The sequence below is a fragment of the Penicillium hordei genome (genome assembly GCF_028827395.1).
Source record: "Penicillium hordei strain IBT 12815 chromosome Unknown utg000001l_segment0_segment0, whole genome shotgun sequence".
NCBI lineage: Eukaryota > Fungi > Ascomycota > Eurotiomycetes > Eurotiales > Aspergillaceae > Penicillium > Penicillium hordei.
In genome coordinates this window covers 159,861-183,916 of record NW_026623142.1, presented here as the reverse complement: position 1 = coordinate 183,916, position 24,056 = coordinate 159,861, and the positions used below count along the sequence as shown (strand labels likewise).

The following is a 24,056-nucleotide window of genomic DNA, read 5'->3' as shown; positions in this document are numbered from 1 at the left end:
GATGCTCAGAGATGCTAGAGATGCTAGAGATGCTATTTTTACGACGTAGGCGCTAATATGGGGCTAATATGGGGCCACGTAGGATCAACACGAGCCCTAACTACTTTCTGCTTAGTTCCTCAGAGGAGTTCATAGGCTGACTTAGATATTATGGGGGATTTTATTATTGGATGGTTATGCTTTGACGCCGATGCAGGAGTGTAAAAAGGACCAATAGTAAGTGCCCATATTTGACAAGGATTCGTGTAAAATTAGAGTATAGCTTTCATTTTCTACTTTCGGTGTCATATAATCTACATAAATTTAGGTAAACGGGTGGGACATGGCTTAATCGTCAGGCACCATAACCTTGGGAACGACATATAGCCGTAGGGCGTATAGAATAATAAATTCCAAGCCATGATGTTTTTCCATCCACATTCACTGTTTATGGCCTAGGGGGGGCCTTAAATCCATTCTGACAACATCCAAAAAGACATCCAAAAAAGACACAAGGCCCCATAAGCGGCCGACCACTGTTGTTTTAATACTACGATAATGCAGCCTTAACAATAGCCATCGAATTTATAAAAAATAGTTAACTATTGCATGAGGTAACTATTACGATGTGATAAGTGGTTGTACCCGTGGTGCACCTGAGCTGGTAATCCAATCCACTCAGAGCATGCCTGGATCATGCCCCGACTGCCCAGACTGCCCAGACTGGGTCTTTGCAATTACTTTAGTCCTGGTAATTCTCTCGTTCTTCAACCTTGTTCTTTAATCTTGCGTATAAGTCTGACAAACCTCGAGCATGGCCAATGGTTTCCTCCCATACCACGAACCTGGAAGTATGTACCCAAGCATATCCCAATTGATCTCTGCTCATTTCCTCACTGATCAATTATTGCAGCCGTCGACATCCTTATCATCGTTTCTTTTTTCTTTTTCCTTTCCCTTGCAAGATGGGTCTCCGCGAAGGCAATCCAGGCCGGGATTATAGGTCAAATCGCCGTCGGCATCATCTACGGCGTACCCTTGGCCAATATCCTTGAACATAACTGGCAAGAGACTTTTGTCACTCTGGGATATGTCGGTCTAATTTTGATCATTTTCGAAGGTGAGTGGGAAAACGTTTTCGTCTTGGCTACTCGTACCGAGGTCCTTGGCTTCTTGGATACTGATGTCATCCATTCTAGGCGGTCTTGGCGCCCGTGTAGATCTGCTTAAGCAGAACTTCACTTTGAGTATGGTTGGCGCCGCAACGGGTGTTTTATTTCCTATTGGTCTTTCATACCTTTTACTCTATCTTGGTTTTGGATATGGTTTGTTGCTTGCCCAATTCCTCTAGTCAAACCTGGAAAGCTAACATGGACCAGGTGCCGTTGAGACCTTTATCATTGGCGCATCTCTTTCCGCTACTTCACTCGGTAAACTATTTCCTCGGAAGTGCTAGGTTGACTGCATTTTAATCGCTAATAAATATTAGGTACCACCTTTGCTGTGATTAGCTCTGCGTCTGGCTCGGTCAATCTCGCCGAGACTCGAGTAGGGTCGGTTCTGGTGAGCGCTGCTGTCATCGATGATGTCGTAGGACTTGTTATGTTGAGGTATGTTACTTATGTGAAAATCGGAGTAAAGTGTGTGATCAATTCATCAAACTGACAGCTGTATAGTGTGATTGGCGACTTGGGCAAACTTTCAGGAGACGATGTCAATCTGGGCTGGCTCATTGGGCGTCCTATAGTAGCATCGATAGGCATGGCCGTCGTAACGCCCATCGTCACCAAATGGGTGTTTGCGCCTTTTTTCCGAAAGTTCATTGAATACCGCTTTGCGCGATTCGACCATATCTCGAACATCATCCTCATGACCCTTGTTCTTTCGGCATTTATTGCCATCGCTGGCTTTACTGGCACATCCGTCTTATTTGGTGCCTTTTTAGCGGGTGTATTTCTCACATACATACCGAGCAAGCACCCCGAAGGACCATTTGTTGTCATGAGCCGCGAGGAAGGCGAGCGCGAGGCGGATAAAAGTCCCACTTTCGTTCACACCTTTGAGAAATATCTGTTAGGACCTCAGCAGTATTTGATGGAACCTTTGTTCTTCGCAAGTATCGGATTTGCGATTCCTTTCTTGAAGCTGTGGACCGGAAAACGAATTTGGAGAGGGGTGGTTTATACCCTCTTGATGGCGTTTGCAAAGGTATGCGGATACCCGAAGTCATTCTTCGGCAATTGAGCTAACAAATCTACATAGTGCATCGTCGGAATCTGGATCCCTGTATGGCAACTCGTTCGTGGGAGTAAATCTCACAAAAAAGAGTCACATGAAGACCGGAAAAGACAGGGAATACCAAAAAACGAAGACAATGACACAAGCCATGCAGAACAAGGCCACCAAGAGAATGGGAAGAAGTGGAACCGGGCCTGGCTCGCCGCAACACTTTTAGGATCTGCCATGGTAGCACGCGGTGAGATTGGGCTTTTGATAATTGAAATCGGCCACAACGAAACTCCATACGTTGGTGACGATGGTTTTATCACTGGCGTCTGGGCAATCCTTCTGAATACCATCATCGGTCCAGTTGCCGTTGGTCTCCTGGTTCGATTCTACGCGCAAGGCATCGAAGAGGGCGAATGGGGAGTGCAGGATAGTCCTCTGGCTATGTCGAGTCATCATGTTGGGCACGGAGCTGTATAGAATTTTTGTGCGAAAATTTCATGTTAGAGATTATGGATGTACATAGAATGTGGATGCGCTAGAGTTGGTAAGTGCAGTACGGAGTATGCACGAAGACAGATATCAAAGTGGGGGACTAAGCTTGTTACCACAATCCATGGATGCGTCGATGTGGCTGAGGCGATGAATACGAGTACGACCTCCTGTGGATCGATTTAAGAATATCACTGATAGTGTAGTTAACCAAGCAGAGATTTCAATGCCTTAAAAATGAGGAATGACATCAAAGAGACATCGAAGATATCCTCAAATAATGATTTCGATCTTTTCACTCTCTCCAAGACTATTCCATGTGGATATGATCAACCTCTCCAGGACTTACCCCTTGACTTAGTCAGCTGCGGTGGCAATTGAAGGCCCCCCGCATTCCAACCTTGGAAACTTGGCGAATACCCAAGAACGGAATTCTGTTGTTCATTTTCCTATCTCAGCGTCTCTCTTGGGCTTATTTTGGCGATGGAGATGGAGATGGAGGGGAATATTCGTACTTACGCCGATGGTTCTCATTCCACCCTGTCGCTGCCTCAGCCCGAAGGATATCAGACAACAGAAAAGCGCAGGCTATTACTGATTTATATCCATGGCTTCATGGGATCAGAAGCCAGCTTCCATGACCTTCCGCTGCATGTTCATGATCTGTTAACGGGCTCGTTGGCCGAGTCACACGTGGTGTACACCCGCATGTATCCTAGATACAAGTCTCAAGGCGAGATACAAACAGCCGTGGATCAATTCAGTGCCTGGTATGTGATCGCGCCACAGAAAGCCCGTTTTTCCTAGATTATTAACTAGGCACATATGCTGATAGAGGTACTTGTAGGCTATTGCCACATGAGGCAGATGATCTGGATGTTATCTTGCTAGGACATAGTCTCGGCGGAATCCTAGCTGCAGATGTCGCTCGCTTACAACAAGACAAGCGAGCAAAGCATCGAATTTTGGGAGTAGTGGGATTCGATGTCCCTTTTCTGGGAATCCATCCCCGCGTCATAGCAACGGGAACCATGGGCTTGATACCTAAGAGAGACCCGGCAGATGAAGAGAAGCTTGCGGCAGAACAAGAACCTCTGGTCTTGGAACCAGCCTTAAAGCCCGCCCCTTTCAACCCCAACTTTGACCCACCATTTATGAACGATGTGCGCCTGGTTGATCGTGGCTTCCTCGATGGCATTATCCATTTTGTCAACAAAAACACCGACAATCTCTCCCGATCTATCTTCGAGCGCATAGTATCACCCTTGACATTTGCTGGTTGTGTCAATAATTATTCTGAACTTCGTCAGCGGTACCGGCACTTGATGGAGTTGGAAGGTGCCGAGTCCAGTCCCTGGAGAGTACGATTTGTCAATTACTATACTGCGAGCACTGGTCGCAAACCGCGAAACTGCAAGACGAACGCCGAAAAGAAAGCCGAAAAGGCGGAAAGGAAAGCTGAAAGGGCTGAAAGAAAAGCCGAGAAGAAAGCTGAAAAGAAAGCTAGAAAGTCTACGAAGAAAGATGAAGAGTCTACAAGAAAGGTCGAAATTGATCTGGATGAATACACAACGAAAATCCACTCGCCTGAATACTCAGATACGTCAAGCGGTTCCGAAGAAACTGAAATAACCACTTCCATGAACAACATGACAATCAAACGAAAGCCCTTAAAGTCCGCTACTTCTCATCCTTCCCTGGCAACCGAAAATGCCAACGATGACAAGGATAATCTGCTAGTGGACCATGCAAGCACCGCACTATCTACCTCAACCTCAATCGACCGAATAGAGAACCAGTCCCTCTCAGGAAGCATTTCCCTCTCAACCGAGAATGGCTCTATCACAACCACAGACTTTTCAGACCCTAATAAACAACACCTTCGCAAATTCGTTCTCTTGCCGTCACATCATTGGAGGCACAACAATAACTCCCATTGGACGCCGATATTAATGGAGGATATGGACGAAGTTTTGGCACATCAGTCCATGTTTATCCCACAGGGTGCAAACTACGACCACCTTGTCGGGGATAGCGTTGGGCTAATTGAGCAATGGATTGAGAACGATCTTACCCAGCGGTTTCTCCAAAAACCTCTTAACTAAAGAGGTTTTGTTAATTAATCTAGATTCAGACTTGGCATTTTCCAACTATGTACATGCATATATTTAATAGATCTATCTCTTCCATCCTGGAGAGGGCGGGTACTTTCGCAATTACCAGCATGTTCTTTTCTTTCACCATAAGCTAACCTATAAGCTCAATACAGGACGTCAAAGGGGAAAAAATATAGCAGCCTCTCTTTGGTTGAGCATGTCATCCTTAACTCCACGGGCTATCCTAATCTTCTCTGTATATTTTCAATTGACCATATACCCCGAAGGGTAAAAGGACTATCCTTGAAGTTCAACATAACCCCCGTTTGGGGCAAAATTGTACCGCTTAGGTAAGCCTACCTGATTGACAATCAAATCCGTCATTTGAAACACATGAATTCAAGGACTTGACTTAATTACCTTACTGGGATCTTCAATGATCATGTACTCACTTATGTTGTATGGGATACAGAGCGCTTGTACAGTACAGACTCTGTGAACTATGTAAATCAATTACTAGATTAAGGTCACACGTGACCGAGTGGGGATATTGTCGTCACAGCTTCCCCAACCCCTTGGCAACTGTCATCCCCGCACTCCCGAGGGTTTGCAGCATAATGAGTGGTTTACGCAATACTATGAAGGGTGGCTGGCACCCTGAAGGCAAGGAAGGTGGAAAGGAGAGCTGGCGTGGTGATTTTAAAGGCATCAATCAAGTGGTAAGCTCACCCTCGCCTCTCTGGGACTCGCAACTTGGGTGGCCTTGGTGCTGACTTATACTGGATGTTAGGCTGGGTGGATGGGAAAGGGCAAGGAAAGTGAATCCTCTGGCTCTCGCTCTGGCTCTGGGCAAGCGTCCGAATCACAGGGGGGTATCAGAAGCTCAGTGGTAAGCTTTCCCCTCGCCTCTCTCGGACTCGCACCTCGGCCATTGATACTGACTTATATTCGCTATTAGTCTGGATGGATGGGAAAGGGCAAGGAGGGCGAATCCTCCGGTTCTGGCTCTGGACATGGCTCCTCGTCACAGGGGGGAATCAGGGGCCAAGTGGTAGGCTCACATCTCGTGTCTTCATGACTCGTCCATTGGTATTAACGTTTGCTCGCTTTTAGGCAGGATGGATGGGAAAGGGTAATGAATCCAACTCCAACCGCTCTGACCATGTCTCGCAACCATTGTCATCCCTCAAAGATCCATCTTCCTTTGGACCCCCTCCCAAACATATCAATTACCATGGAGCAGCCGCGGTGCCAAATCAGGCAACCCCCGACCGCCGGGGTTTAGGGGCTCCGCTGTCCCAGGATCAGAGTTCCCACCGACAGCAAGTAGCCGAAGCAGAGGAGGAACAGTTCCAAAAGCCCGCCCCACCTCCGGTCCCGTATCGCGTCGACACAAGCGGCCTGTCTACAGATCATCTCCCTCCACCACCAGTGCGGCGACTAGACTCAGCAAGTTCTGCCTCAACAAGCCCGATCTCAAAGTCAAAGCCGCCAAAGCCCCCGCCACGACTTCCTGCCCGCAATGGATCCCCCAGCTCCGATCCGCCCCCCGCGTATTCCACCGCACCGGTACTCTCCCATGATTATATCAATCAAGATGCTACTTCCCGCCTAGCAAACGCTGGCATCTCGGTTCCTGGATTAGGGATTGGTCAGGAGAAATCTTCGTCGCCTGCACATACACCTGTCAATGAGCTGCAGTCACGCTTCTCCCAGATGAATACCTCGGCATCTCCATCTACACCCACCCCGCCTGTTCCGGCCTCGACGAACGCGAGCACGTCTTCTCTCCACAACTTCCGCGAGCGTCATGCAGATACCATCAACTCGGGGAAACAGAAGTATGGTGATTTCCGCGAGCGACACGCAGATACCATCGATTCGGGAAAGCAGAAATACGGTGATTTCCGTGAGCGTCATGCGGACTCAATCGACTCAGGCAAACAGAAGTTAAGTGGCTACGCGTCGCGGTTCACTGGCTCTTCTCCAGCAGCGTCCTCCCCAGCAGCGCCTAGCCCACCGGCCCGGGCCGCGTCGGATACTTCCAGTATGAACTTGGAACCGGCGGAGCCCGCACGGGGCACATCCTCTGTGCAAGATTTCCGTGAACGCCATGCGGACAAGATCGAGATGGGCAAAGAGAAGTGGGGTGGAGCCAGATCGCGTTTTAACACATTTGTGGAGGACCGCAAGTTCTCCGCGGAAGCTAATAAACGGATCCCACGCCCACCCCCGCCTTCTCGTCCTATCTCCATGGGTCAGTCGAACTCTCCAGCGGTGTCACCCGCAGATCCCGATATTCAGACTCAAGCCCAACGCAAGAAGGCCCCGCCGCCACCTCCGCCCAAGCGAGCTGAATTTCATGCGTCCCCTGTTGACGCTTCGTCACCATCACTTCCGGGACCACCTCCCGTTCCCCATAGCACCAAGCCCCGCTAAGGACTGTACTTTTAACCGTGTATATGTGTACGTTGCGCATTCCTGGCGTTGATGGGTGTTTTTGCTTTTGCGATATAATTAGGAGGGAAATCGAACAATTTTGTCATGATGACGACATGTGCAGATCCCTCTACCCTATACAGTTCCAAGGTTGTACATCATAGTCTCTGTCTATATCGGTGAGTCTCATGCGCATTTTCAGCATACAGTATGACCGAGGCTGCATGTGACCCGATTTTGCTATTTCATATCTGATTGCATATCCTCAACGCGTTGGGACGATTATAGTGGTTCAAATATCCCAACAAGCAGCTGATCACGAGTGATAGTCTGAGGTCACCACCTGGGCATCTTCCGAGCTTCGAAGCTTTCTGTTTTAACTTTAATGTTCCAGGGAAATCATAACTTTGTTCGGCTGACTCAGCGAGCTTTTCTCCGGCCCTTCCTGGGGCAGTACGTACAGGTCTGTGCAGGGCCTGCAAGATACAGCTCTGCAGGTGTCCAAATGTTATACAGTCCAGAGTACGGACTACTTTGAACAGAACATCCGGTTTTATTTTTAAAATAAGTAATTACACTAACTGTTGGCAGCGCAATACGCTTTATCGCCAATATCATGGGAAATGCAATTTCTGCATTGAATTGAGTGACAGAGTTCCACTCTTACATGTCTATTTCCATATACTCCGTACATGCGGTGTATCAAATGTACATTCAATCTACCCTTCTAGGTAAGTGGCGACATCTAACCTCGGCACGTTTGATAGCCAAGCCTTGGAATTCCCAACAAACTAAACGCGGGCGGATCGAGATCGTCAGTCATTGCCCTTGTTGAGAAATTCAAAGGGCAGTTTATCGGGGGGGGACCCACTGTACTTCAACACTTCCACCTTTTTTTTTCTTTTACTTTACTTTTTTTTTTTTAACTTCTTGAGAAATCACATATCTTTTTCTCTTATATTCTTTCGTATCATCTTTTTGTCGAGTTGACGCGTTGAATTGAACGCTTCCGCGTGGCAATCACCATGCACGATTTCAATGTGCCCACCAAGTTTGGCCAGGCAATTGTTCGCATTGCTTTCCCTCCTGCCTCTCTCCTCGCCTTCCCTCCCCACGAGCTCCCAGTGACCATCCCCGCGCCTCACGTTGATACCCCGACATGGAAGCAGCCCTTCAACATCCCGAACGATCTCTATAACCAGGTGTTGGACGTCCGGCTACCAATCACAATCGCCAGTGTCTATGCGATTACTGTGGTCCTGATCAATCGCATCAATAAGAGCCGTGGCTATAAGCCATATGCGTTCAGCAACTCCCGTTTGTTCAAGCTGTTTGTCGTTCTCCACAATGTCTTCCTAGCTGTGTACTCCGCATGGACCTTCGTAGGCATGTTCCAGGCATTCAGGAGCTCTTTCCCGGATAGCGACGACCCCCACGGATTGGTTGGAGTTGTGGACTCGCTGTGCAAGATCAATGGACCCCGCGGTTACGGAAATGCCGCTATCTATAGCCCCATCACTGATGAGTGGTCGATTCCCAATCCTGCCTTCCACCTCACCAACGGAATGCCAGACCCCACGGATGCCGGTCGTCTGTGGAACCAGGGCTTGGCTTACTTCGGCTGGTTCTTCTATCTGTCCAAGTTCTACGAGGTTGTCGATACCGCGATCATTCTGGCCAAGGGCAAGAAGAGCTCTACCCTACAGACCTACCACCACGCGGGAGCTATGATGTGCATGTGGGCTGGTATCCGCTACATGGCAGCTCCCATTTGGATCTTCTGCCTGGTTAACTCGGCCATCCACGCTATGATGGTAAGTCAGAACAACCGCATTGCTTTTTGATTTGTTAAGCGAAGTCACTAACTTTTTTTCCTCGCTTTAGTACACCTACTACACCATCACCGCTCTCCGCATTCGCGTCCCTAACGCCATCAAGCGCAGCTTGACCACCATGCAAATCACCCAGTTCGTCTTTGGAACAAACATGGCCGCCGCCTATTTATTCGTCCACTACACTATCCCTTACCCGTCCGGCAGCGCCGCCTTGGCACAGCTGACCAACGCCGCTTCCGTCGCCGCCTCTGCCACCGCCGAGGTTGGTTCGATCTCTTGGTTGAAGAAGCTGGCATTCCGGGCTGCGGGCGCAGAAGGACTTGCCGAAAACGTAGGAACCTCTTTCCACGCTGCTCCTGTCCAGCAATCTGGCTACTCCCAGCAGATGGTGACCTGTGCGGACACCACCGGTCAGGCATTCGCCATCTGGCTGAACGTCTCCTACCTCCTTCCCCTCACCTACCTCTTCGCGCGCTTCTTCGTCCGCTCCTACCTGAACCGCAAGGACCCCGGTGTGAAGCAGCCCACGCACATGGAGGCCGCTGAAAAGGCCGGCATGGATGCTCTGAAGAGTCTGAGCCGCGAGATCCGCAAGGCTGCCATTGAGGGCGAGAACAGCGAGGTTACCACCGATGACGAAGTTCTCAAGGCTCAGGTTCGGAAGATCGCTGAGAAGGTCACTCCTGACTCGCCGATCCGCACCCGCTCGGCTGCTGCTTCCAAGGCAAAGACTGCCTCGGCCTCGGTCAGCCGGTCGGAGTCCGAAGAGGGCTTTGCCAAGGTTCCCGCCAAGAAGGGAGCTAAGAAGCAAAAGGCCGAGAAGGAGTCTCCCTCCAGCAGCCCGAGCACCAAGGGCCAAAACCCATTCGGGGTATTGGATAACAATGCTTAAAATTGCAACCCTAAAAGTGTTGGCATATTCCTATACCGCATAGATTTGGAGTTTGGGGGTTTATAAAAAACTATTTGATGCTTGGCTATGATATTCGATAGCTTTGTTTTGTGTTCACCTTCCCCGCAAGCCTTACACTTACCGATTCGGCCCGGTGTATATTCGGAGAAAAGCTTTCTCCCCGGACTATTCCCCCGGACTTGGCTATCACGTGTTTCGTGTTTCGTGTTTCATAGAGGGGCTGGAGGTGGATTTGCTTTTCCAGCGTCTTTGTATTTCTCGGCCTTTTTCTTTATTATTATTGTTATTATTAGGCTGTATGAACATATATTATTTTGTATATCTTTATCACAGACCCGTTTATTGTGTAATGAAAAGACAGCATATATATATATATATATATATATAAAAAAACACAGTCTAGACATTGTCAAGTTACATGTGTCTACAACAATATTGTATCCCGTCCTCGCCCATCCGGAGTAATCCCGTTGGAGGAAAAACCACCGGCCAAGCACCGGAGATTCCACAATTTCCAGGACGAAAGGGAAAATTAACATCCGTGCCTTGAACCCTGACCAATGCTGCATTTACTGCATTTACTGAATTTACTCTAAAATCAATTGGCTGATCGAGAAAACAAATATAAATTAATCATGGCCACCCCGGCAATGCTCAAAAGCATTCGTCAAAGAGCGGTCCACGACCCAAAATGACGCGCATCTTCAATTTCCTGCTAGTCCTCCTAGCTTGTCTCGGAGCCTCCACAAAAGCAGACGACCAAGCCGTCACTCAATGGCCACTGCATGATAATGGCATAAACACCATCGTGCAATGGGATCACTACAGCTTCCAGGTAAACGGTCAACGCATCTTCATCTTCTCCGGCGAATTCCACTACTGGCGCATCCCCGTACCAGCCCTATGGCGTGACATCCTTGAGAAAATCAAAGCTGCCGGCTTCACAGCCTTCGCATTCTACTCCAGCTGGGCGTACCACGCACCGAACAACGCAACAGTAGACTTCTCAACCGGCCCCCGCGATATCACCCCAATATTCGAGCTCGCCAAGGAATTGGGCTTGTACATCATCGTCCGGCCCGGTCCGTACGTCAACGCAGAAGCCAATGCTGGCGGCTTCCCATTGTGGCTGACGACGGGTGAGTACGGTACCCTCCGCAATGATGATACCCGCTATACGAATGCATGGACACCGTACTTTACCGAAGTGACGGAGATCACTAGTCGCTACCAGGTGACTAATGGCCATAACTCTATCGTTTATCAGATTGAAAACGAGTACGGGAATCAGTGGCTCGGTGATCCTTCCCTGCGTGTGCCGAATGAGACGGCCGTTGCTTACATGGAGCTGCTCAAGACCAATGCTCGTAAGAACGGTATTACGCTGCCGCTGACCGTGAATGATCCTAATATGGGCTCACACTCGTGGGGGAAGGACTGGTCTGATGCGGGTGGGAATGTTGATGTCGCTGGTTTGGACTCGTATCCTTCGGTATGTGAATTTCTATCTCTTCGGTGGGAGAGATGGGGAAAAGAAAAGAAAGAGCATTAAAAGCTAATTACCTTGTGTATTAGTGTTGGACTTGCGATATCAGCCAGTGTACCTCCACCAATGGAGCATACGTCCCCTTCCAGGTTCTAGAATACCATGATTACTTCCAAGAATCCCAGCCCAGCATGCCCGCTTTCATGCCCGAGTTCCAAGGCGGCTCGTACAATCCCTGGGGTGGACCAGAAGGTGGTTGCCCCGGGGATATTGGAGATGACTTTGCCAACCTGTTCTACCGCTGGAACATCGGGCAGCGTGTGACAGCAATGTCCTTGTACATGATGTTCGGTGGTCAAAACCACGGTTCTATTGCTGCGCCAGTGACGGCTAGCAGTTACGATTACTCGGCACCGATCTCAGAAGACCGGTCTATCTGGTCGAAATACCATGAGACTAAATTGTTGGCATTGTTCACTCGCTCTGCTAAGGATCTAACCATAACGGAGCTGGTTGGTAATGGAACGCAGTACACTGACAACTCCGCTGTCAGGGCTTATGAACTTCGGAATCCGGAGACGAATGCTGCGTTCTATGCTACTTTCCACTCGAACACCTCCATCTCGACGAATGAGCCATTCCATTTGAAGGTTAATACTTCGGTGGGTGTTCTGACCGTCCCCAAGTATGCCAGCACCATTCGCTTGAACGGACATCAGTCGAAGATCATCGTGACGGACTTCACCTTTGGCTCGAAGACTCTGCTGTACTCCACAGCCGAGGTTCTGACATATACTGTCTTCGATAAGAAGCCTACACTGGTTCTCTGGGTTCCGACTGGCGAGTCTGGCGAGTTCTCCATCAAGGGAGTCAAGAAGGGTTCTATCAAGAAATGCCAGGGATGTTCGCGTGCCAAGTTCATCAAAGAACATGGCGGTCTGACGACCTCGTTCACACAATCAACTGGCACGACTGTTCTGGAATTTGATGATGGTGTTAGAGTTATCGTGCTTGATAGAACGTCAGCGTATGATTTCTGGGCTCCTGCACTCACGAATGATCCATTCGTGCCGGAGACAGAGAGCGGTTCGTTCTCTTTATTATTCCTCTCATGCTCAAAAGGCTAATTATTGCTGCAGTTCTCGTCCAGGGTCCCTATCTCGTCCGCAACGCTAAGCTATCCGGATCCAAGCTTGCGATAACTGGCGACGTCGTCAACGCAACAACACTGGACGTCTTTGCACCAAAGGGTGTCAAGTCTGTAACCTGGAATGGAAAGAAGGTCGACACCCATTTGACCGAGTACGGCAGTCTCAAGGGCTCGCTCGATGCGCCGAAATCTTTCAAGCTGCCAGCTTTCACTTCATGGAAATCGAAAGACAGTCTGCCAGAGCGGTTCACAGATTACAATGACTCTGGTGTGGCGTGGGTTGGTACGTTACTCACTAGTATATGAGCATCACACGAACAAAAGTAGCTGATCTTCGCAGATGCCAACCATATGACAACGGTCAACCCGAGAAGCCCGACAAGTCTACCCGTTCTCTACGCCGACCAATACGGGTTCCACAATGGCGTCCGTCTGTGGCGCGGATACTTCAATGGGACGGCGACAGGAGCATTTATCAACGTCCAAGGAGGATCTGCATTGTAAGTACCACAACCGCAACATTAAACCAACGTAGTACTAACGTGCTACTCTACAGCGGCTGGTCCGCCTGGCTAAACGGCGAGTTCATTACCTCCTACCTCGGAAACGCAACAACATCCCAAGCAAACCTAACACTGTCATTCACAAACTCAACCCTGCACACCGACACTCCAAATGTCCTCCTAATTGTCCACGACGACACAGGTCACGACCAAACAACCGGCGCCCTCAACCCGCGCGGAATAATGGACGCGAACCTCCTCGGCTCGGACTCGGGCTTCACGCACTGGCGTCTAGCCGGAACCGCGGGTGGGGAGTCGGATCTGGACCCGGTGCGTGGCGTGTACAACGAAGACGGACTATTTGCCGAGCGCGTTGGATGGCATCTACCCGGCTTTGAAGACTCAGCCTGGGAAGAGGAGAAATCCACTAAAGATTCGATAAAGTCTGTCCTCAGCTTCGAGGGTGCGACAGTTCGCTTCTTCCGTACTACCATTCCTCTTGATATCCCTGCCCACACTGATGTGTCTATTTCGTTTGTTCTTTCTACGCCGGCTGGTGTGACGACGAAATATCGGGCTCAGTTGTTTGTTAATGGGTACCAGTATGGAAGGTATAATCCTTATATTGGGAATCAGGTCGTTTATCCTGTTCCTGTGGGAATTTTGGATTACACCGGGGATAATACAATTGGTGTGGCGGTTTGGGCGCAGAGTGAAGAAGGGGCTAGTATTGGGATTGATTGGCGGGTTAACTATCTTGCTGATAGTTCGTTGGATGTGGCTTCGATGGATACCAAGTATTTGAGGCCTGGGTGGACTGAGGAGAGGGTGAAATATGCTTGAGTTTAATATTTTAAAAAGGTGGTTGTGGTGAACTGATTTAGATCTACATATCTAGCATTCAACGTGTTATGTAGTACATAAAATAAATATCTTTTATAGTCTTTGTTATATTCTGGATATCTATGTATAACGGGTCCTAGTCCAGCAGGCATACTACAGTTAGACACTCATCAAAAACAGGAAGAATATTATGATCATGAGCCAGATCCCTTCATTACTCCCAATACATAGAGCCTACCTGAGCAAATCCAAACTGATTCATCTTAAACCAAAAAGCGGAAACCACGACGGCTTCCTTCGCCAGGAACAGCACCCTCGACCTCCTCGCCGCGATCAAGCTTCTTATTGAGACGCACAAGCATGAATCGGAGCACCGTTGCAGAGACAACGGCAATGAAAGCCGTTGCACAGTTGACGGACATGGCAGGAACTAGGAGAGTGTTAGTTATTAGTTGATATTGCTAGAAACAAAACCAGCGGCAGAGAAAGACATACTAAATCTTGGAGCTTGAGAGTCAGGATACATATAGCTAGCATAGATACTGCTGGCATTGCTAACACAGTTAATAGCAGCCAGAGCAGCGGCACGTTTCGCGGCCGGACGAGGCAGTGTATTTGAGATCCAGCCGAGAGCGACAACGTAGCCGGAGTAGAAGGATGGCACCATGAGCATCATCGCCACATAGCGGGGTGCAGTAGCTGTAGTAGTAGCAGCAATGATGAATGCCACGACGGAAATGTATAGTGGTGCGGTGACGTGGAAGTACCGCTCTCCGGTACGGTCTGCATGCCATGCGTTGCCAAAGGCGCATATAACGGCCAGGCAGTAGGGGGGCGCTGTCAGGAGCAGAGTCTCGATGTTGCCGTATTGGAGTGTTTTGACGACTGTCGGGAAGAAGTTGGTGACTGAGGCGGAGGAGACAATACAGAGGATCATGAGCATCAGGACCCAGGTCTTGATGTCTGTAAATGCGAGCTTGGCTCCATGCAGGAAGCTCTGCTGCTCGCTGTCGACCCAGTCGTCTTCACCGATATCTTCTTCCAGGCGCCACGCGGCCAGTTGCTTCTCTTCCTCTGAAAGCCAACTAGTGGTGCGAGGGAAGTTAGGGAGAACAAAAACTGCAGCAAAGGCAATCACAATAGTGACAGCACCTTCGATGATGAATAACCATCTCCAAGCACGCAGTCCTAGCACGTGGTCCATGTTCCTAGTGATGCCTGCTGCGATGAGACCAGAGAAAGCACCCGACAGTAAAGATCCAGAGTACAGTGCTGCTGTGCGAAAGCCTAGCTCCTTGCGGGTGTACCAAACACTCAGGAAATACAAGCAGCCGGGGAAGTAGGCAGCCTCGACGAAACCCAGGAAGAAGCGGATGACCACGAGACCAGCGTAGCTTTGAGCAGCGGCGGTAGCGGTGGAGATGATACCCCAGAGAATCATAGCAATAGGGAGGTAGATGGCTGGCTTGCCGAATTTGTTGAGCATCAGGTTGGACGGGATCTGCATCAACAGGTAGCCAACGAACAATATGCTGACGCAGGTTGCGAACTGGTTGCCCACAAGACCTAGGTCTTCCTCGAGACCTGCTAAACGAGCCGATGCGATATTGTTCCTATCGAGGTAGTTGAGAATGTACATGATAATTATCATGGGTAATAGCCGTAGGTCAATCTTGCGGACAAGAGCTTTCTCGGCTTTCGTGCGTTCTTCGGGAGTCAGATTGGCAACGTAGGCCGGGGCTTCTTTCTGAGGGTTGGGCCTGTCGGCATTGGCGACTATTTCGACATTGTCAACGCGCGATTTGTCAATATCCTCCACTTCAACCTCTGGGTTTCTGGGAGACATCTCTATTGTTTTCTTTTCTGGTGTGAGAAAGAATGAACTGTTAGGAAGATGGGAGAAGGATTGAAATAAGGAGCAAGACCACACCAGCTAACTCAATATGTGAGTCTAGGCCAAAGTCGAAAAGAAGATACAGGAGGAAGCAAGGGTTAGGATAAAGGAGAAGAAGGAAAAAAGCGCACACGTGGAGAATGAGACTCGGCGGCACGTCGGGGCGAGTTGTGAATTATGAGTTTGGAATCCTCTACCCACCGCAGGGGTGAGATATGTGGCGTTGATGTCTGGTCCGAGAGTAGTACAACATAAGGAGTAATACCCAAAACTTGCCTGTCTATAAATATCATACCAATCAATATGGAAGCCCATGCTATCGGACGGGACAGCCAAATATATTTCCCCGCATAAAACCTGGAAAAAGACCGGGGAAATATCAGACCCCGGGCTTACCCCTATCATACCATCCTTTGCCGGCATTTTGCGGGGAGAAGTAACAAGGGGACGTTGCATTTAGGGAAAGATCATCTCCCCCGCGTGGGGTAGTATGCTTCTCGTAATTAAGCGTATTTAGGCGCTAACCTAACCATGGTAGCACGGCGTGGGGGTCCACGGGTGATTTCAGTTCAGTATGAGCGATTTCTTTTCTGGCATTCAATAAGTGGGAAGTATACAGACAGTTAATGAGATTGGGGATGTGGTTGTTATTTGTATCTTTCCCTAGTTCTCCCAGTCAGGTTAGGGTTATATAAACATTTCTAATCGGTGTTACGTAGTAGTTGGTAGTATTCCAGGGCTATTCTGGACAGAATGCTATTCAATCACCACATTTTACACTGCATTCGACCACCACACGTTCTAATAGAAGTATGCCGTTGCCATCATGATATCTGTCAATGGCATGGGAAGCCAAGATTCCTCTTATTCTCTCAGGTTCCGATCCCGATATTCTCGGTTTCCCGATCCCTTCATTCCTCTCGGGTCTTTTCTTCAGAATTTCGGACTGAAGTGACATTCTAGCCTGAGTAGAGAATGTAGAAATATAGATTGGGCCATAAATAGCTATGAAGAATGCAACAGGTCATTATCAGAACCCTTATGGAAAGCCGTAGATTAGCCGATGGCGACTCAAACTCGACCTCTCTCCGACCATTTGAAATAAAAAGCTAAAAAGCTCCTTTATCGAAGAACCCTGGCCAATAATGGCTCGATCCTGAAGTTTGTATCCCGCCGTGAAATATCTGGTCACACCAGGCGGTGCACCAAGCCGTCAGTTACGAGGGGAGGGCAAAGGTATACCAAAACATAATTTCCGAGGTTGCCCATAACATCAAAATCAACATCAAGAAGCTATATTTCAACTAGAAGAGGAATACTAGGCCAGATTATGTAGATAGAACCCGGCTCATTTACCGCAAAGTGGAATTTATGATACGATTCCTGTTTTCTGTATTTGTGACAACCTTCAAAAATTCGAGACCGTTGAGGTTTTGTTGGTGAAGGGTCAAGACATCTTCTAGTAACTACTAGTCGGAACCCTTTGTCCATGTGGCGAGTAAATAACGTTCGGATATATTCTTGGTCGACTCTTCTATATTCTACTCATTGTTTAATGTTATTATAGTCATTGCTTTGCCTAGGTTACCTAGCAATCCGGCAACCTAGCGAGCAGAAAAATCTCAAGAGAGTTAAGAAATATATCTCTCCAACACAATTATCGCCTATAACCCTATCTCAACTATATTAAGCCAATACGAAGTTCATGTATCTACTCATATTGAACAAAATATCAAGAACCTTACACTACAGTCACGAGGAACAACGACATAAATTGAATCTGTGCAGACAACGAGAACCGCTCATTAGACATGGTTTACCCAACACAGCAGCCGAAGAGATACCAAAAATGAGATGTCAAGACGAAATGCAACAAGGCTTAGACATTGGATTCAGAGCTTAGTGAGTGATAAGTATGAAATGGGCCTACGAGATGGCCATGAGGAAGGATGTGCTAGAAGGACAGGAGAATGAAGAGAGAAAAATGGAAATAAAATGAACGAACAAAACAGCCCAGTAACCCACGCTCCCAATAATACTCAATGACAATGACTCAGATGCACACAATGCAGGGTGAAAAAAAAAGAGAACAGAATTGGAAAGAAAATGACGGCAGAAAACAAATGAGGAATATGCACCGCCACACCGATTAGATGGTATGAGGAACATTCATTAGATCGACGCCTAAGATAAGAACCTCCAAGTGGGAGAGGAATATCTTAGGTTTGAGATGAAGTGGCGCTAGCAGCGCCTGTGTAGAGACCGAGATTTTGTTTCGAGAAAAGCCGCACCACTTTTTGGGTTGGAGGAATATCCGCCAGAAGCACGATTTTATTGGTCAAATCGCGGTGAATAGAATGTATACCAGTCCATAGAATCAATTAAGACCCGCCCGGACAGCACAGCTTCTGTTCATGCGATGAGAAAATTTATCAAACACCTTATTTCGCCGGAATTAATGCATGTCTAGACAATAACGCAGGCTCAATGGGTAAAATTCTGGCCAAAGATGGCCAGGTTCAGGATCACTGAGCGACGCAAGAGACTCCCGCTCAAAACTTAAATGAAGTGTGTGTAGATCTTGGAATTCTCATGAACTTCCATCTCCTGTACTATTGTTAGTAATGACATAATTGAAGCATAGAACGGTGCGAGCAACCCACCATCTTAAAGTTATTGATCTCCTCCCGAATCTGCTGAGCAAGCAGCGGGGTGAGACGGTTGCAAGTCGCAATCTCTCCACGTCGATCGTACTCGCCGCTAGGCCATGTTTCATGGAACTGGATGCGAGGACTGAAGACGATATTTCTACCACCAACAGCTGACGGGGTGATGGGTGCACTTTTTGCTTCAGAAGATGAGAAGCGCCCTGCGTTCGAGAGGAAATAGTCCTCGCCGGCAATCTTCACCGCATCATTTTGTTGGGCTGGGGATCGTGACGACTCATCGGGTGTCGGAGGAGCACTGGAGTGCGGTGAGTCACCACCGGCCGGTCCCTGTCCGGGCGAAGAGACGCCCAAGTCCGAGTGAGTTTCTAATAAGGTCAGTTAGTTTGCCAAAACGTCAAGTGTATTTGTGTGGAGATACGCACTCTTCAAGATACCCTTCCGAACGGCCGCTAAGATCTCCGCCCGTTCTCGATCTCCTCCCACGATGCTCTTACGCGACTGGGAGTTCTCCGATGCGGCTCTTTCACGGATGGAAGCGGAACGTCTGATCTCCGATGCATTGCCCTCAACCTTGGGGAAGACAGTAGCCCCACGGGGCAGATCTGCAGCGTCGGGGTTGACAGCGACACTCTCCCGTTCCGCCTCCACGTTCACCACGGTGATCTGCGGGGGTGATGCCTCAGGGCCCGCGCCCTCAATGGAATTGATGCTGGCCACCGATTTGGGACGAAACATGCCAACCAAGGAGCGAGTGGAGCGTTTCATACCCTTGCCCATTTTCCGAAGCATCATCGACGCCGATGAAGCTGTCGACGATACAGACAGGTTATCGGTGGACCCGGAGAAGAAGTGACCTTGGTGGGAGTAGATGCTTTCACCTAGTCCGCTCAGTTCCTGCTGTTCTGCAATGGCGGCATGTTCCGGGCCCAGTTGTTCCCTCAGTGCTTCACGACGCGCCTGTTCTGCAGCAAATGCTTCCCGCTTGGCAGCATTGCTTTGTGCAGATGTCTTTAGGAGCTCGGAGGCACTGCCGAACGAGAAAGCCCGTCTCAAGCGTGATTTCCCGGGGCGCTTCGTTTCATTTTTCAGATCGTTGAGACGCTTCGCTGCAGGGGAATCCAGCGTAGGTGTTGTTGGCTTCTTTTGAGTTTCGGCTGGAGGGTTGGGTTTGGGGGCTTCGGGTGCCGTCGATACCGGTTGCGATAATGGTGATGGCTTGCTTGTACGTTTTTCTTCTGCCTTGCCAGTCTTGCTTGTGACGGAGTTGGAGTCAGATGGGGTCCCTTCTCGTGCCTGTGAGATGGACACCGTTAGCTTCGCATTATTTCCACGAGTCCTTCTGAATGATCCTACCGAGGAGGCGGACGAGTGTGCGGAGTGAACGCTACCAACGCTGTCCCGCTGGGAGTGAGGGGAAGTAGGCCGTTGATTGGTGTCAAATGTGATGAAGTCGTAGGATCCTGATTGAGGTTGAGAGGTAGATGAAGTCGGGAAATCCAGCGACAAGTTTGGGTACGCTGTGGCATCCATATTGCCCAGGCTCCGTCGTCGATATCGTTCAGGCTGGGCCCTATCAACATGAGATGAATCATCCACACTTGAAACCCGATTGTGAGCGTTTGGTCGCGCTGATCGAGGGCCACCAAAATCATCGACAATCACGGTCGGAATTGGAGAGGCAGTGACAGGGGATGATGGCGCGGCTTCCGCTCGTTGGGGGGTACGACGATACCGGTTCGGGGAGGGTTTCGGGGAGGAAATGTTCATGATGGATGGGGAGGGAAGGTTGGCCGTAGACAGGGGACGAAGTGGCTGGTCACTCCTCGGTTGCCGTGATGGAAGTGCGCTGTCGTCCTTGGAAACATAGGAACGAGATGAAGTGGAAGAATTGGATACAGAACCAGCTGCAAGATGGGGGGATCGGGGGCTGGCACCGGTGTATGTCGGATTCACCGGCACTTGAGGGGTAGTAGGTGCGGAAAAGGTGCGATGTTCTGAACGGAGATGTGGTGTCCAAGACTGCCGATTTTGGACGTTGGATTGGCCCATGTTCGGGTTGTAGGCATAAGGAGCCACAACCGGGTGGCCTGCTCGATAACTCCCGGAATTACCAGCATTGAATGATGTCCAAGACATAGTCTGGATACGAGAGCCTTGATTCTGGGTTGAAGAAGAGAAGGTGCCTGATGAGGATGAAGGACGCGTCTGAAGAACAGGTATCGTGCCACTTTGCGGAATTGTTTGAACCAACGCAGCCATATTGTTCTTTTCCAGCAAATTGTCAAAATAGAAATCACGAGTTGTCCTCGGTCGTGATCTAAGGCAACTCGCAGAAAGGAAAAAGAGATAGAATATGAGCCCGAGGTGTATTCGTGTCAAATAGGGATCCGAGGAACGAAACAGGATGCTGTGACCAAAGAGCTGTCAGTCACCCATCACAATTAAAATAAGAACTCTCACGTTATTCAATGCGGTAACGAAAGTGTGGAGCTTGTAAAGAAAAGGGGCGTGCTTTGCTTTTTTTTTTTTTTTCTCTTCTTTCTTTTGCTGCGCACGTTGGGGGGATAAGGGACCGCGTCAGCCAGGGGGTAACCATACCTGTTCTAAGTAACGTGGACATAGACTATAGTGGTACAACAATTAAAAAATGGGACGCTTGATGCCAGAAGAATGAAACTCGAAACCAGGCGAGTTGGAAGAAACGAAAGGAGGTTGGGCAAAAAGAAAAAAGAGGGAGAGATCCCTAGGATGATGAGACGTCTCTAGAATAGGAGAGCCATATACAAGAAAGGAAAAAAAAGAGAGAGAAAATCAACAGAAATAACCCCAGAACCTTCAAATGACACTCGAATAGTGCCTGTTCACTTTCAGTGGGGGAAGAAGAGGAAGAAGAAGGGGAGGAGATGGGAAGGGAAAATAGGAGGGGGGTGTTCCGGAGAGATCACGGTAGACACGGTACGGGGTAGATTAGGACCGTACTATGTACTCCGTATACTCCATGAAATTCAATGGACTTGAATTTGTAATTGAATGAAGTAGTAAAATAAGTAAAATAGTCCAATAGTCCAATAGTCAAATAGTCAAATAGATAGATGGGTAAAAAGAGAAAATCTGTCATTTCTGAACTAATTATGCTTATGCGTCTCTTTGCATGATACAGCAGTACAACATTATCCATGTATTTATTCACTTACAAATCCATGCTCTACTATTTACTACTCTGTACATATTTACTATTTACCATTTACTATTTATTGCTTTTACTGTATCATATATATACTATACACTACATATTAATGGACTAATTCCACTTCGAGTACTGCATTATCACCTCCTGAAGCCGTTCATAAAAGGGGGCCCGGCCTCCAAATTTATGTGCCAATCACAGGTCCCCCCTTAATGCTCCATATGGATATTCTTAGACATCTCTCTATTTTTTTTTCTTTCCATCGAAGTCAAAATATTTCAATAGAAACACATGTAAAATATCTTCTACTTTGTACTTTGTACGTTATATATTTATTTCAACGGTACCTTACCACAAAATGTCCCTGTCAAACTGAAGTCTGACGCAAGGCAACATTGAACCTTCTGCAGAGAACGTGGGCGAAGGAATTAGCGAGCTAGATAGCTGGGGGAATCCGATCGGCCTGGCACCGCGTCCCGCGATTTGCGCCTGCACTAAGCTAAGTGTGACGCTATCTCGGCTTTTCAAATCCACATGTGTTCGAATAATCTGCTTAAAAAGTACGTGTACTGTACTTTGTTTGTACTTTCAATCTTATGTATAACTAAATACATTTCAAGTCCTAATCTGACCCCTTCAGAATAAATCAAAATAAATAAATCAAAAATGAAAATCAAAACAAGAGGACCTCCCCGCTTAACAACTCCGAACTTTGGAAAAAGGTCGAGCTGTTTCCATGGTTGTGATGGTCCACTCCAACCTAATCTGTCATATCTCGTTTTATCCTCGTGTTTTAGTCGTTTGTGTATATTAAATCATCATACTGCCCATAATATCTGAGACATTGTTCAATGTCACACACCATAATAAGGCTGATAGTCTCGTGTATATCTTGGCGTGACCATATCTATGGATCCCAGTCCTTGAAATTTAGCAAAAAAATGACTTCATCTATTTTTGCACGGTTTAATATTCCTACTTCGCTATACGAAGTATATCCTACTACCTTACAGCTGGTTCCAATAAGCTTGGCCTCGAACTTTCACCGGCAAATGCACAATGACGAAGCCTTCGCTAAAATGGCCTCAACTATTCTGACACGACAGTTCGTGTCATGCGCGGTTCAGCTTATTAGCACGGCGCCACTCCAGGGCTGACTCTAAGGATTCAATTCCCCTCGCAAATCAGGAAATACTTATGATAGGTTGTATGCTCTCGAGGTACTCCATACAGAGTGCGATAATGTGGAAATTCTTATCTCTCTTGTACTTGGATATAATCCCGAAATCTCCGCGTCAAAACTGTCCCGTTTCCCCCCCCACTTGCTGCAAACCACTCAATCCGTCGATCCACATACACAACTTCCCGCGTGATCGGCAGACACTTTTTTTTTCCCCTCGAGTCGTTTAGGACAATCTATAAACTCCGTATAACATACTTCATACACTGGTGGAGAATACCAAACCATATTTCTTTCACCGTACGGGCACCGACCTTTCCCGAAGCTTGGAACTAGCGCACATGTTAGATTGCCTATGTACTGAGGGGGGCTGCGCCTGATACCGCAAATCATTGAGATTAAGCATCCTGACAACCCCCATTCATTTACCCCTAGAGCTCTGTGCGTTGACAATCTAATCTCATATTCAATGGGGCAACCCTTGATAATATGCACGGTGCTATGTGGCTGATCAGGGGGCAGTTCGGGCACAGGCCAAGGGCGCCGCTACTGTTGTAAAAGAAATGCGGAGAAGACACGAATCTTCCCCTGGACCTCGCGATGATCACTCGAGACTTTGCTTCCTTGTTTCTCGCGTATGTTATAGTATCCATACGCCTTTGCGACATCGCGTCCAATCCCGAATCCACATGCTATGGCCTGATGTTTGATAAGTGGGTGCAACAAGTCCCAGAGAAAAAAAAAAGCATTCAAACCTGCTCATTCGTGCGGAGTATAGTTCATGCAGTGTGCCAATGTACTAACATCCCCACTGCCAAGATAACGTCTCAAAAGATCCCGTGCTTGCACCAGCATTGCATTGGTGTACAGTACTAAATATTAGTATGCATCCGGGGAACCACGAGGTGGACCGGATTGGCCATTGGCGTTACATATGGTGTGGTAATGTGGTATTTATGAGCCTCTTAGTCTATCTTGCTCGGACCACGTCCGATATTGTGGTCTCATTTATAGTGTCCTTTTAGAGTGCATCTCTGTCCCATAGGTCAGGCTTTCAACTCTCAGAACTTGGTGGATGAAGGGGTATAAAATTCTATTTTTTGGATCTTGATCTCATGGATCTTTTGTCTCATAAACATTTAGCCAGGATAAATATACCTCGAA

The 24,056-nt window shown here is 48.2% G+C and overlaps 7 protein-coding genes across 7 annotated transcripts; 5 read left to right on the top strand and 2 right to left on the bottom strand.

Moving 5' to 3' along the window:
• Nucleotides 1–793: 793 nt before the first annotated feature.
• On the top strand, nt 794–2,685 carry N7537_000069 (cation:proton antiporter; the record flags this gene model as incomplete). Its single annotated transcript, XM_056891127.1, has 7 exons — nt 794–830; nt 893–1,099; nt 1,179–1,304; nt 1,359–1,409; nt 1,469–1,589; nt 1,656–2,187; nt 2,242–2,685. The coding sequence occupies 7 exons, from the start codon at nt 794–796 to the stop codon at nt 2,683–2,685; spliced, it is 1,518 nt and encodes a 505-aa protein (XP_056756122.1).
• Nucleotides 2,686–3,180: 495 nt separating this feature from the next.
• N7537_000068 (uncharacterized protein) lies at nt 3,181–4,802 on the top strand (the record flags this gene model as incomplete). The annotated part of the gene is made up of 2 exons (XM_056891126.1): nt 3,181–3,467; nt 3,545–4,802. 2 exons carry the CDS (start codon nt 3,181–3,183, stop codon nt 4,800–4,802), a joined length of 1,545 nt encoding a protein of 514 aa, XP_056756121.1.
• Nucleotides 4,803–5,410: 608 nt separating this feature from the next.
• On the top strand, nt 5,411–7,232 carry N7537_000067 (uncharacterized protein; the record flags this gene model as incomplete). Its single annotated transcript, XM_056891125.1, has 4 exons — nt 5,411–5,512; nt 5,584–5,682; nt 5,752–5,844; nt 5,907–7,232. The coding sequence occupies 4 exons, from the start codon at nt 5,411–5,413 to the stop codon at nt 7,230–7,232; spliced, it is 1,620 nt and encodes a 539-aa protein (XP_056756120.1).
• A 1,025-nt stretch (nt 7,233–8,257) lies between these two features.
• Nucleotides 8,258–9,959, top strand: N7537_000066 (elongation of very long chain fatty acids protein; the record flags this gene model as incomplete). Its single annotated transcript, XM_056891124.1, has 2 exons — nt 8,258–9,046; nt 9,117–9,959. The coding sequence occupies 2 exons, from the start codon at nt 8,258–8,260 to the stop codon at nt 9,957–9,959; spliced, it is 1,632 nt and encodes a 543-aa protein (XP_056756119.1).
• Nucleotides 9,960–10,671: 712 nt separating this feature from the next.
• N7537_000065 (glycoside hydrolase family 35 protein) lies at nt 10,672–13,962 on the top strand (the record flags this gene model as incomplete). The annotated part of the gene is made up of 5 exons (XM_056891123.1): nt 10,672–11,472; nt 11,556–12,552; nt 12,606–12,899; nt 12,957–13,116; nt 13,173–13,962. The coding sequence occupies 5 exons, from the start codon at nt 10,672–10,674 to the stop codon at nt 13,960–13,962; spliced, it is 3,042 nt and encodes a 1,013-aa protein (XP_056756118.1).
• Nucleotides 13,963–14,225: 263 nt separating this feature from the next.
• On the bottom strand, nt 14,226–15,808 carry N7537_000064 (putative MFS transporter; the record flags this gene model as incomplete). The annotated part of the gene is made up of 2 exons (XM_056891122.1): nt 14,226–14,392; nt 14,458–15,808. The coding sequence occupies 2 exons, from the start codon at nt 15,806–15,808 to the stop codon at nt 14,226–14,228; spliced, it is 1,518 nt and encodes a 505-aa protein (XP_056756117.1).
• Nucleotides 15,809–18,415: 2,607 nt separating this feature from the next.
• N7537_000063 (uncharacterized protein) lies at nt 18,416–20,784 on the bottom strand (the record flags this gene model as incomplete). The annotated part of the gene is made up of 4 exons (XM_056891121.1): nt 18,416–18,463; nt 18,520–18,890; nt 18,948–19,818; nt 19,879–20,784. The coding sequence occupies 4 exons, from the start codon at nt 20,782–20,784 to the stop codon at nt 18,416–18,418; spliced, it is 2,196 nt and encodes a 731-aa protein (XP_056756116.1).
• Nucleotides 20,785–24,056: the final 3,272 nt, after the last annotated feature.